At 57.4% G+C, this 13,226-nt stretch overlaps 5 protein-coding genes across 5 annotated transcripts; 3 read left to right on the top strand and 2 right to left on the bottom strand.

The window, feature by feature from the left end:
- Positions 1–407: 407 nt before the first annotated feature.
- Positions 408–4,205, bottom strand: J7T54_001817 (putative cargo-transport protein-like protein; the record flags this gene model as incomplete). The annotated part of the gene is made up of 4 exons (XM_051503855.1): positions 408–986; positions 1,047–3,961; positions 4,018–4,129; positions 4,200–4,205. 4 exons carry the CDS (start codon positions 4,203–4,205, stop codon positions 408–410), a joined length of 3,612 nt encoding a protein of 1,203 aa, XP_051364797.1.
- A 493-nt stretch (positions 4,206–4,698) lies between these two features.
- On the top strand, positions 4,699–6,963 carry J7T54_001816 (Pre-rRNA-processing protein-like protein; the record flags this gene model as incomplete). Its single annotated transcript, XM_051503854.1, has 1 exon — positions 4,699–6,963. The coding sequence occupies one exon, from the start codon at positions 4,699–4,701 to the stop codon at positions 6,961–6,963; it is 2,265 nt and encodes a 754-aa protein (XP_051364796.1).
- A 160-nt stretch (positions 6,964–7,123) lies between these two features.
- On the bottom strand, positions 7,124–7,984 carry J7T54_001815 (WW domain-containing protein; the record flags this gene model as incomplete). The annotated part of the gene is made up of 1 exon (XM_051503852.1): positions 7,124–7,984. One exon carries the CDS (start codon positions 7,982–7,984, stop codon positions 7,124–7,126), a length of 861 nt encoding a protein of 286 aa, XP_051364795.1.
- Positions 7,985–8,849: 865 nt separating this feature from the next.
- Positions 8,850–9,980, top strand: J7T54_001814 (Beta-glucanase-like protein; the record flags this gene model as incomplete). Its single annotated transcript, XM_051503851.1, has 1 exon — positions 8,850–9,980. The coding sequence occupies one exon, from the start codon at positions 8,850–8,852 to the stop codon at positions 9,978–9,980; it is 1,131 nt and encodes a 376-aa protein (XP_051364794.1).
- Positions 9,981–10,739: 759 nt separating this feature from the next.
- Positions 10,740–12,082, top strand: J7T54_001813 (uncharacterized protein; the record flags this gene model as incomplete). The annotated part of the gene is made up of 5 exons (XM_051503850.1): positions 10,740–10,790; positions 10,847–10,867; positions 10,926–10,997; positions 11,071–11,791; positions 11,847–12,082. The coding sequence occupies 5 exons, from the start codon at positions 10,740–10,742 to the stop codon at positions 12,080–12,082; spliced, it is 1,101 nt and encodes a 366-aa protein (XP_051364793.1).
- Positions 12,083–13,226: the final 1,144 nt, after the last annotated feature.

Below are 13,226 nucleotides of genomic sequence, written 5' to 3'. Positions count from 1 at the left end.
CGGCGACCAGAGAGGGGGTGGAAAGGAGGCTTTCGTAACCCGAGGGTTCTCGCCTTGGGATATACATCGGTTCCCTTTGCACAAAAGAAAAAAAGCGCTTATCATACATATTCATCGTTCTTGGAGTTGAGCAGGAAATCGGCAGCGATTTGGAACGGGGAGGTTGATTGATGATGGATTTGATTCCCATAGAGCAGCAAAAATCCAATAAAGAACCCAACGCTTCTACACTTGTTGGATTAGTAGTTTAACACACACACACACACGCACACACAACTCCCCGCACGCATATGCAAGTCAAGCCACCTGTGAAGCGTATATTTAGCATGATGTCTATAAGTAACGGGGAATCCTCGATGCCCAGCTGCGTGTGCTGCGTTTATTAATTACCTCGACGGACCTTTCCCTCACAGAACATAGCCGCCCCCGCCGAGGCAGTCCCACTCGCGCACGCCTCGTCCTTCTTCGAGCTCGACACACCACCAGAGCACCTCCTTGGCCTTTTCCTCCTGACCGCTCTCCTCGTACGCCCTGGCGAGAGAGAACCAGGCGTCCGAGCAGTTCCACCCCGTGCCGAGTCGCGTGAGGCCGGAGAGGAGGGTGTAGGCGCGGTCCCGCGCGGCCAGACGATCAGACAGCGGGAGGCAGGTGGCCTTGTAAGGCGCGGGCAGGTCGTCGCTGACGGAGGTCTGGGACGTCACTTGCGGTTGCGTGTGTGGTATCGGGGTGGAGCGGAGCCCGAGGGGGTGGGTAGGTAGTGTCTTGGGCGTGTCCTCGGCAGCCTTGTGGGAGCACATGGCCGTCGAGTCCGCCGCAGCTGGCGCTGGGGTAGGTGGCGTGGGTCGTAGGACTTCGGCGTAGACGTCGAGGAGGATGTCGGACAGCCCGACGATCGCGGAGGGGTGGTCTGGGGCATGCATCAACGCCGTCTCGAACTCGCTGCGGGCTTGGTAGGGGTCGCCTTCTGCGAAGGCAAGGTGTCCGAGCTAAACAAGGGTGAGTAAGTCTTGCCTGGTGGTTGATAGAAAGCATGGATGCCCACTTACCTCGGAATATACGTCACCTCTCAAGTCCTCGACGCTCTTCCTCTCAGCCCAGCCCTCACCTTGGACGGGAGAAGCTGATGGTTCCTGTCGCGCATCGGCTTCTAGTCCCTGCACGAGTTTCTGTGCCTCAGCCACGGCTGCTTTGCATTGGTCGTACAGATCGGCCCGGCGGTAGAAACCCGCAATCATCAGCCAAACCCTGATCAGTATGCTTGTTCTGCGGAACCTCGCCTTGTCTTTCGATAGCTGCACCAGTGGTAGAATATCTGTGGGCGGATGTGTGTCGTCGGCAACGAGTTCGCCGCGGTCAGATGTTTTCGACACTGTTGACAAGTACGAATTCAGCGTAGGCAGAGTCGGGCCGCGGGAGAATGATGACATGGAGGAAGGCTGCCGCTTGCCGGCGTTTGTGAAGAAATCAGACTGGTCTCTCTCGGCCCCGGCGGCTGGGGTGAAGAATGGCTCCCCATCGACAAGCTCGGGCTGCGAGGGCGCAGTGGCACTTGACCTCCTGCGGCGGCTGACGCTTCTTTCTTTCTTCCTCAAGCTGTTTCGCGTGCGTGAGTCACTCCTGCGGGCTCGGGTTGTGCTCTCGCTGCGCGTGGGCTTCCCCTCACCATCACCAGTCACCTGTATCGATGGCATGGCGCTGTTGACGGTCTTGGCGGTCGGAGGCCTCGCGTCTGAAGCTGTAGACTCCGATGGCTCCTCGCTAACCGTAGGAGGTGCCGTCGGGTTCGCAAGAGTGGTCGCACCACTCGTCTGCCTGGTAGGTGGCCGTGAGCGGTCACGCCCACCAAAGATGCTGCCCTTTATACTGCGAAGGGTACCTGACGTTTTCGGTGGTTCGGCGGGCTTGGGAGGCTTGAGAGTTTGCGCTGGAGTGGCAAAGCTGCCAAAGAGTCTTGCGAAAAGCACCAGCAGCTCCGAACTGGCGTTGACTGCGACATCCGGTCCCTCCAGCAGCTCTACGAGAGAAAGCTGGGTCATCTTCACCTCCAATATGGCCTCCTTTTCCATATCGTCCATTTCATCCACGAGCCCTTTGGGTGAATCGTGGGTCGGGACCTTCCCTTCGACGTCGTTTAGGTGCTCGCTCCTGAAACTAGATGTTTCTTTGCCAAACAGCACCGCGGGGTCCTTGAATTGCTCCAGTGCCCCCTCACATGCTCTCGAAGCCATTGCGAAATCTTGCCTCGCGCTCAGTAACAGCGAGAGAAGATGCCACATGGGAATCAGCGACCTTTCCTGCCAGTATTGTCCGTAATGGAGATGATGTTGTCCTTCCTTGCCTTTGCTCGACACCAGGGCCGTCTTCACCACCTCGATGGCTGCTGTAATTTCTCGTCTCTCCGCCAGGAGAAGGCCGAGGCTAAAGTAGCTCCTAATGTCCTTTGACCTGCCGTATTCTGCAGCTAAAGATCTACGCAAGCAGCGAATGGCTCGGCCCTGTATTTCGGTGCGCGACGCAGCCTCCCTGGTGATTCTCGACCAGTTTGCGTGAGATAAGCCGATGGCCTGCCACGACAATGCGACAATATGCGGCGCCACAGGTGGATGAAGCAGTCCGGCCTTGTCTCCATGCTGGGGGCCGCCGGATGCCGTGCCGTCACCGTTCTCTGCAGATTTGAGCTGAGGCAGCGTGGCCAGGAGATCCTCCAGCTCCGATGCCAGATGACGTGCCTTTTCTGCCGACTGGGCACCACCGTACTGACAGAGCGTAATGACAGCTTGGGCCATGGTCTGGAGCACAACGCCATCTGTGTCTAAGCTCGGCTCGTACTGGCCCGTCTTTTCGACCCTCGCCTTGACCTTTTTCACGATGCCGAGATATGAGTCGAATGCCTTGAATGCGAGGTCGAACTCCCCAACGGCCATGTGGACGAGGAAGAGGCTTCGCAACACGGACGTTGACTGGAACGTCTTGGTGGCGGCTTTGTAGAGAAGATCAAGCACTCGATGGCTTGCACTGATGCGGCCACCTGGTCCGAGATCGCTCTCGCGCCAGCCCCTACCGCAGAGGATGGACCAATTTTTGACTGCCAACGTGACGAGTTCTTCCACTTCGGCTCGCTCTTCGTCAGCGCGAGGGAAGCTCATCTCCGAGAAGAGAAGATTCTGGTATGCCGCCTCAGTCGTTTTGAGTTCGTCTCGCAACTGCGTGCGCGCCGACATTTCGTTGGTAATCTTGCTGAGGTATCCGGTAGGGAAAGGTAGGTCCTGCTCAATGATTCGAGAGAGGGCGACGTAGTATTCCTTCCACACACGACGACGGGGCGTGGATCCCTTGGACGCGTAGCCCGCCGCCGCCGAATGAACCTCCCAGTATCTGGCCCAAGATCTGTAGCATGCGAGCGCGTTGTGATCCTCTAGAGACACGTCACCTTCATTTAGAGCCTCGCTCGATAGCATGCAGTACTCGGTCAAGTACATCTCGGACCATTCCTTCAGCTGCTGCCCAGCCCCTTGTCCTGACCAGGCTTTAGCGAGTGCCGGCAAGCCCGACTTGAAAGCATCAAGGGCCTCGTGCCTAGAGTAGTCCCGATTCAGGCAGTCGGCTCTGAGGAAGGCCGACTTGAGTGCGCACACCGCCGTCCACTCCGTGAGCGATTCGGCCCCGTCCAGCTGCGAGTCTGCTTGGTTTAGACCCTTGGGCAGCTGGCTCGCGGCCTGCGTGTATTCCGCCACAGTCCAGTGAAGCCACCCCACACAGACGCGGGCCTGAAACCTATCCTCGACATAGTGTGTCTCCTTTTCGATGGAATCGAGGAGTGCTGGTAGTCTGTTTGAGTAGTCGGCGTGTGCCGAGGTCGCTTGGGTGGAAGCCGGTTCGTCGGTCGAGGGTCGGTTGGGCTGCGATGAGGGGAGGGTCGCGTTTGCTATGGAGCATTCGGTTTCCGCAGTCAGTGCGAGGCCTGCAAGGGGTTGGGTCAGTGGTTGTGATGTGACGTCGAGAGGGAAGGTGGCGCACAAGCTCGTTCAGGTGCATGCTTGCGGACTTTGCGCACGAGCTCGGGGACCGCAGACCAATTGCCATCGCAGCGGGCGCGATCGAGCTGATGGAGGTAGTTGGCTGCCTTGGTCTGGGGGAGGTGAGTCTCATTAGCAGGTTGAGGAGTGCAGGCCGTGGACCTGGTGTTGCCTCTGACTTACAGACATGGTGCGCCTAGGTCAGGGGAAGTCGGACTAGGAGCGCAGCTACTATAGGTCTGTGAGCATGACGAGATATGCAACGAGAGTCGGGTCCCACGAATGCACACGGGCAGAGGAGAGGGCAGAGGAGCACGTTTTGCGAAAGAATGTTGGCAGACACGAAATGACAACGCTGGACAAGTCGCAGGTACAAGTAGACCAGACAACAGCGGCGAGCAGCTGACAATGGATGGCCAAGCCAGCGAGACGAGAAAGCAGACATGGAGCGATGACCGAGGAGAGGAAAGCTTCCACGCACTACCAGCTGATCAGCCAATGATGAGGCTGCCTTGGACCCCACATGCTCAAAGCGGCCCCAGCTCAGGGTCCCCGGTCCCAATTCAGCAGATTCGAAGAAGAAAAAAAGTTCAACATACTATTATCAGACTCATTCTGCACGCCCAGCGTCCCGCTGCCATCGATCCTTCCCCGTTGATCCAAGGCAGCCGGCCCAGTTGCCATGTCGTCGACTCTACTTCCCCCGGATCTGCGCGTGCTCTGTCGGAAACTCACCTCAGTCCCTCCGCAGCAACTGCCTCATGCGCTGCCCTCCCTCGTCAGCCATGTAGTCCGATGCAGGCATGCATTGTCGACGCCTGCAGACGGCAAGGCCAAGGGCGAGGCGGCGGAAAGCGCACAGCTGGTCAACAAGCTCAAGACCAGCATCACGACACTCGTCAACAGTCGCACCCGCGAGGCTCGCTTCGCTGCCATTGCCCTCATCAAATCCGCCGTCGATGTGGGGGGGTGGGAGGTCCTGCGCGGCTGTGAGCCTTGGGTGCGTGGTCTCCTGTCCATCGTCCAAAAGGGCGATCCTGTCGCGTCCAAGGAACTGGCCATTGTCACTCTTACGAGGATCTATGCGCTTCTGCAGCCCTACCAGACCCTCGTCCGCGAGATTGCGACGCCCACCATTCCAGCCTTCGCCACGGCATGTGTGCAGCTCATCAAGGTACCTGCGACGGGCGCGGTGACGTCCACTCCACTCAGTGTCGTCGAGACTATTTGCGATGCATTCTCAACCCTTATTCCTCTGTACCCAGCCACATTCCGACCGTCCAGCAACCAGACATTGACCGCCATCCGGCCGTTCCTTGCGCCGACAGAGACCGACGACTTCAGCGTGCCGCAGTCCCTTCAAGAGTCTGCGAGGCGCCTGGCTGCCACGCAGCACCATGTGGCAGCCAAGTCGGGCGGGAGTGAAGAGTGGGCCAAGCTGCTGGATGGCATCGTCAGTAACATCCATGACACGGCCGACCATGTCCTGCGTGCTGTGGACGAGTCCTGGGAGCCAACCTCAGGAAACCCTCGCCCCAAGGTGCCAATCGATGGGCCCATGACTACTGGCGGCGCCAAGACAGACGACTATCCTTCATGGTCAGGAGTACATGCAGGCTCGCAGCGGCTCGTTGGGCTCTTCGACTTTCTCTCAACCTGCTTGCGCCACTCCACCAAAGGCGCCGTTGCTGTGCCATTGACAAAGCTCACAGATACAGTCACGCGTGTGTGCGCGGTCGCCAGGCTGTCTCCCAAGTCAAGCTGGGACCAGGCCTTGCAGACCAAGGCTGCAATCGGGAGAGACGAAAAGGAAGACCTCTGGAGCGTCATACCGGACGTGCACATGGCTGCGTTACGCCTCATACAGGCACTCTTCCAGCGGCTGGGAGATGACATGACTCCCTACGTATCAGACTTGTCCGACACGATTCTGCGCGTCTTCAACTCGGCCATCAGCATACCCGCTATCCGCTCGACAAGTTACGCTACGCTCCACGACCTCTTGGTGCTTACAGGGCCAGCATTGCCCAAGACCACTGTCGATATGCTGCAGCCTGTCATTGGAGCGACTTGCCGCGATTTGCAAGAGGACGCTGGTTATCTTAAGCAGCCCAAGAATACAGCCAGTGCGGGAGACGGCAAGAAGAATGGCCTGGCCGCCAACGCCGACCTCTTCCTCCAGAAGCCAGAGGCGACAGCCGAACAGAAAGCGGTGCCTCTGGAGGCTGGTCACAAGGTCGCTGCTTCGACACTGCTCACTACTCTGCTGACTCGCCTACCGCAAAAGCACCTCAAGCCGAGTCACCGGAGTCTTCTTGATCAAACGGCCATCCTGACGTCCAATCGCGGAGCCATGGTGGCCAGCGTGTTGAACCCATATGTCGACACGCGTGGGAGGAAATATCCCAGCATACTGCCTCACTTGACGCAGCAGTTTCCCCAGGACCAGACGCTCGAGATACTCAGGACCAATCTGCGCCCTGAGGCAGGTCGAGCCTCGGGGATTGAAGAGGATCGAGAGATGAATGAGGATGAGCACGACGAGGACGACGAGAGCGAGGACGAGGCGGCGGACGACGAGAGAGAAGACCACGAGATGGGCGACGCAGAGACCCAGGCAGCCGCACCACTACAACCCGGGACCTTGCCTGCCGCCCCCCAGCTCGATCTGCCGAAGCCGAACAACCCATTCGAGGTGAACGATGATGAGACGACTACAGTCTATGGCGGATTCGGAAACGTTCGTCCTAGAGAAAGCTCGCCGCCCAAGCGCAAGCATCAGGGTGCAGAGGTCACATCGCCAAAGCGTCAAGAGCTGGAGACGCCAGCTCCGAATCTGGCGCAGCCCCAAGCCGGAGTCTCCACGATGGCGGTCGATGAGGACAGCGACAGCGGCGAGAGCGCGCATCTACAAATCGACCTAGATGACGACAGTGATGACGAGTAACTGGACGCATTATCACGAGGTAAAAAAAAAAAAGTAAAAGCAGAAACGATCTAGATGCATACCCTCTATTATACTAAAGCCTTTTGAATTCGATCAACGCACGCCATCCGACCCAAACAGACTCCTGACTCCTAGATCCAAACTCCCACCATGCAAATCCTCAGTCCCGCAGCCACGCGCGCCGCTTCTCCTCCTTCCTCGCCCGCCTCTTTTCCTTGAACGCTTTGAGCTCCTGCTTCGAGGGTTTCTTATTCGACCGCTCCGCTTTGAGACTCCGTCCGTCGTGCGAGTTGGCCGCGGCATCCACGTCGAAAAAGGCATTCATCTGCCGCTTCGACTTGGCCTCGTCCGTGTGCCGCCCAGGGCCATCCTCCTCTGTCTGAAACTGGCCCGTGAAGCGGTTAAACTGCGCCGTGGTCGCAAATGGATCGCCCGGCACGCCCGGCACGCCCGGCACGCCAGGAACAGCCCCGTCGCCTATTGTCTGCTCGCCCTCGGCCGGATCTGCCTCGTCGCCCTGCGCGTACCAGGCGTTCGGGTCATAGTCACCGTGGATCGCGGGATTGTAGCCACCGGCCGCCGGCTTCTCGGACGCGGGTGGTTGGGGCCCAGCAGCAGCAGCAGCAGCGGCTGGCGCAGCCGCAACTGCAGCTGCAGTGGCGTCCGTCGTCGCACTGGTGGCTACGCGCGGGTTCTCCCACTGCGACTGGCCTGTGAAGCGGTTGTAGAAGAAGTACGAACAGGAGCTGGGGTCCCATTGGAAGTCCCATCCATCGTCCTCTGGCTTTGGCTGCGGTGGAGGCTCGTTCGGTAGAGGAGGGCCATCTGGGACGGGTTCGCTGGGCAGGGGCGGCGCCTCGCTGTCTGGCTTTGGCTCTGGCGCATCCTTCGCAGCTGGCGCACTCGCGTCGGTTTGGCCCGCTGCGGATGCCTCCGGCGTATGCTGCTCCTGGGCCTGGCCTTGCGCGCGCGGGGGCGATGCCTCCTGCGCAGGGGTATTGGGCGAATCTTGCGACGACATGGCGGCTCAAGAGATGCTCTCACGTGAAGTCTGTCATCTGCAGGTGTGAGTCTCCTGAAGGCATACTATACGTCATGATACTTAGGTGTGCACCTGTGGTTTAGCAGTGATGGATCAAGATGTGATATGGCTGCAAGTCAATCAGCGCTTTTCGCTGGTGAATGACGAAAGATTGTTGATGGAGGGAAGCGGGAGGCGCATCACGTCGCTTAGCGGGCAGTATTGGTAGGCGGTGAAGTCCAAGCAGTTCACTCTGTGGGACGGCTCCGGATTTTCCTCACACCCGTGAGTTATGACAGCCATCTGTCTGCCTACTATGTACCACCACGCAATGAGTTCCCTCGCCTCTTTTGAAACCATGTGTCGTACTCAAGAAAAGTGCCTTTGGCTCGACGCAGTTCGCACTGGTAGATACAGTCAGCCTTGACCGGTTCAAGGCTGGACTTTATGCTGTCATTGCATTCCTTGGCCTACATTATGCATCCTCCAGGTACCACCATGGCTACGGCGGTGGCTCAAAAGGCCCAACGTCTACCCCTGTCACCAAGGCCTGGACGGCGGTCCTTGGACCCTTGAGCTGACATCTTGCGATCATTTTTCTGTGTCAAGCTAGCAGATGCCAATGTGCTTCTTATATTCTTGTTGCCGAGTTCCCGCAGAATCAGCTGCTGCGCCTAGCGCCGAAGTGGGCGCGTTCCTTTGTCAGGCTCCATCTGCGTAAGCCGTATGGTCGCATTGGCACGATGCCTCAGAAGAAAAGCATAATTATACTTGAACAAAATGCTAACATCGAGCTGGGCTCTTTTGAGTCCCGGTTGGCTCCGGTTCTCTCACCTTTGTGTCTTTGAGCATACTAACCAGCATCATGGCGACTAGGCTCGCCCTTGCTGCAATTCTGTTTACTATCGTGGTTGCAGAAGATGAGCCTCAGCCGGTCAACCAAAGCGATTGCGGCTGCTACCTCATCAACGGCTCGGTGCCTACATACTACTCTCAGCGCATGTTCTTTGACTTTCGCGACCTGGAGGCCAGTGTCAACGTGCCAGACCCGCTGGATAGTGTGACGGCCAACTCGGACGCTTCGACGTCAAGCGACTACTTCGAGAGCGAGGGTTTTCTAGGCGTGTGGGAACTTCAAGGATGGAGCCGTCACGTCGACCATGACGGCAGCACGGTCACAATGGTCAACACACCCAACAATGTGTACATTGAGGCCAAAGACGATGACGATGACGACGCTACTTCAGATACCTTCCTCACCATGCGTACCAAGCGCTTCCCCAAATTTCAAACGGCAGCCGAGATAAGCAGCAATAGCGATTACTTTTACGTGTCACTCCGCATGCTCGCCCGCACCATCGGGGCCCCAGGTGCTGTCACCGCCATGTTCACCTACCGAGACTCCGACGAGCTTGCAAATGTGCAAGAGTCAGATATCGAGATCCTAACCAAAGGGCGCCGGGACAAGATTCAGTACACCAACCAGCCCTCTTACTCTGATGATGGTGACGAATTTCCCGAGGCGACGAGGAACGCATCAACGCCCGGCAACCGCCTGTGGTCCGAGTGGATGGTACACCGCATGGACTGGACGCCCGACACGGTGATCTGGTATGTCGACGGGGAGGAGACGGCCAACATTGAGTTTCAGACACCAACAGATCCGTGCCGCGTCATCTTCAACGCCTGGGGAAACGGTGGCAGCTGGAGCGGGAACATGTCCGTGTACGACGAGGCCTATCTTCAAATACAGTGGATCGAGATGATCTACAATACGACGGATGGTGTGGAGGCCAGCAAGAAGAGGTCTGCTTCTTTGTCCGTTCGGGACGATGACGACGAGGGCTGCACCGCAGTGTGCAGTATCGACGAGCGTGATGAGGTGGGCGAGGTCATGCTCTTGTGGGACAGTGGCGCACCTCGCATGGGAAGTTGGGTCGGCGCAACATGGGCTGCGTTTTTTACCGCCGTGGCCTTGATACTTTTGGCTTGGTGATACCAAGTTGACGAATATACGCTTGCTAGTGCCACAAGCACCTCGACACCCAGAACTCCCTCGGAAGGTGTGTTGTAAGAGATGCGACAACCAACGTGAATTAGATCAGGCAGAACCCATCTAAATTCGTTGACGCATGGACGTAGATTTGTACGTGTGCTCAAGCTAGCACTTGGACGTATTGGGTCCTGGTCGGATGTGGACTTGGAGGATAGTATACTCCTCGCTGGTGTCCGGATGTCCTTCTGTTTCCGCTTAGTCACCTACCCTACGCATTACATACATTGGCCACTGATACAGCTGACCCAGTATCTTATTGATTCCTCGTGCTTTTTGGGCCATGAACTGCCCGGTATCCATCATATCGCAAGTGATTTCGATCATATACACACTCGCGACCTTGACAATTCGAGGTATAACCCTCGAGCAGAACTCGTTCGTGTGACATCATAGCAAATGCGTGCACTCAGATCAACGCTTGGACAGCACACTCTCGCAAAAAGCAATGCAACTATGGAAAAGAAATACGCCCAAAACTAGTGTGCTCATCAAAGGCTCAGAATATTCAGTGCAATGCCGAACTACTCGGTATTCAACGGAGCCGGAGATTCCGACATCGGCGCCTTGACGCCCTACTACAAAACCCGGCGCGAGGCGGGGCGGGTTTTCTTCAAGGGAGCTTCATCAACCCCGCGATACCCAAGCTTCTATCTATTCACTAATACCTGACGCGCCTTTGGGATCAATTGGTAGTCTACAATGGCGGAGCATAACATTGTCGTTCTTGGTGGTGACCACTGCGGTCCGGAGGTGAGCGGCCAAGCTGCCAGACCAGAGTCCAACAAGCACTAACACGTCTGCGTTAGGTCGTTGCCGAGGGCATCAAGGTGAATACACGGACAAAGCGGGTCTGCTCGTGGTACGCCATGGCTTACACATGCAAAGATCCTTAAAACGATTGAGGCGAACAAGCCTTCCGCTGGCAAGTTCAATCTCAAGGAACATCTCATGGGCGGCGTATGTTGCAGCTCCCCGATCTCGGCTAGACGAGCATGAACCTATACCATATACTGACAACAACTCACCGCAGTGCTCCATCGACGCCCACGGCACTCCCCTCACAGACGAAACCCTCCAAGCCGCACAAGCCGCCGACGCCGTCCTGCTCGGAGCCATCGGCGGACCCAAATGGGGCACCGGCGCGGTGCGCCCTGAACAGGGCCTCCTGAAGATCCGCAAGGAGATGGGCACCTACGGCAACCTGCGGCCCTGCTTCTTCGCCTCGGACAGCCTGGTCGACTACTCGCCGCTCAAGGCCTCGGTGTGCAAGGGCACCGACTTTGTCATTGTCCGCGAGTTGACGGGTGGTATCTACTTTGGCGACCGGAAAGAAGATGATGGCAGCGGCGAGGCATGGGACATGGAGCCGTACTCACGCCCCGAGATCGAGCGCGTTGCGCGACTGGCTGGTTTCCTCGCCCGTGGTCGAGGTGACAAGAAGGTCTGGTCTTTGGACAAGGCCAATGTTCTGGCCACGAGCCGTCTGTGGCGCAAGGTCATGACCGAGACCTTTGAGAAGGAGTTTCCCGATCTCAAGGTTGAGCACCAGCTCATCGACAGCGCGGCCATGATCATGGTGAAGAACCCCACCGGTCTGAACGGCGTTGTGGTGACAAGCAACTTGTTTGGCGACATCATCTCCGACGAGGCCAGTGTCATCCCTGGAAGCATTGGACTGCTGCCCAGCGCGAGTCTGAGCGGCATCCCCGACGGCAAGGGCAAGTGCAACGGCATCTACGAGCCCATCCATGGTAAGTGGCCCCTCCCATGAGCGCAGTGATGGCGCGCAGCTAACAAGAGTCGCAGGATCGGCCCCGGACATTTCGGGCCAGGGCATCGTCAACCCCATCGGCACCATTCTCTCTGTCGCCATGATGCTGCGCTACTCGCTCAACCTGCCGGAGGAGGCCAAGGCTGTCGAGGAGGCCGTGCGCGCTGCGATCGACGGAGGGCTACGCACCAAGGACATGGGCGGCAGCGCAAAGACAGCCGAGGTGGGCGACGCGGTTGTGAAAGAGCTCGAGCGTATCTTGAAGGCGTAGTGGGCGTGGGGGTATCTGGATCCTGGAAGGAAAAGGGATTGAAAAGTAATTGTCACTATGTGAGGGACGGACGGCATAACTTGATACATGAGCGTTACATCATGATAGCTGCAAACACGTAGCGATTTGGTTATTCGGGCACATTGTCGACTGGACCTGGGCTGAAGAAGCCATTGCGTACGCCTGAACGTGCCAATTCTAAGAATCCCAACCGCTACTTGATTGAAATAGCAGCAGGTTCAAACAGGCCGAGGGCGTGACGTCTGTTGTCAGGTGAAAACCAGCACCCAACCGTTCATTTCTTGAGCTGGTGAGCGTACAAGTACCTACGTCACGAAGAAAAGGGTATGACAGAAGTCACCGCGGAGATGCGCGTCTTGGTTTGGCGGGGCCCGAAGAAGATACGACAGCCGGACCTTTCGGAACACGCAGAGTGAGAGAGATCTGCCACGATAGAAAAGGGAAAACCATATCATCATGACCTTCTCTCCTGACAAATTGCAGAGTGGCCTCACATGAGGTACTGGCTGTAACTTCACTTGATGCATGGATGAAAGCTCGTTCGCTGTAGCTCAGCCAGATGCACGTGACGTTCATGAAGAGTGAAGAGAGGGGAAGAAGCCTCATGTGACGGAGCACCAAACGGTGAAAGCGGGCAAATGCCTCAGCTCAGGCCACAAAGGGCGGAGTGGACATGAATGATGCGTACGTGGTGGACACGGACTTGGAGGCGCCTGTCCGCCTGGGGCCAATCGCAGCAGTGTCCCATGGAGTAACAGGTTAGGTCCGTCAATCTGCGACGCTGAGGCCAGCACAAGAGGTGACGGCTCCCGAGTGAAACGAGAGAAGCTGGCGGCGATGCTGCCCGGCATTAATTATTATAAAGAGATGGACGAGGTGTTGCCAACCGGATTGACTGATGATCAACTGAAGAAGGCTTATCAGGCAGGGTGTCTCTAGCGAGAAGGGGTGTGTGGGGGTTTGACCTGGGTTTGACCTGGATCTTCAGTGCGTTTGGCTCAGGGCAAGGAAGGACCGCCACTACACAAGGCAAGGCCTGCCGACAGGGCGATCCGGCGACAGAGGGAAAGCCAAATGATGAACCACTGGCACCAAGCGAAGGCAATTGGATTCAATCTTTCGC

This window comes from Emericellopsis cladophorae (genome assembly GCF_022114955.1).
Source record: "Emericellopsis cladophorae strain MUM 19.33 chromosome Unknown NODE_6_length_900724_cov_123_231613, whole genome shotgun sequence".
Lineage (NCBI taxonomy): Eukaryota > Fungi > Ascomycota > Sordariomycetes > Hypocreales > Bionectriaceae > Emericellopsis > Emericellopsis cladophorae.
This window is presented reverse-complemented; position numbering and strand designations above follow the sequence as displayed.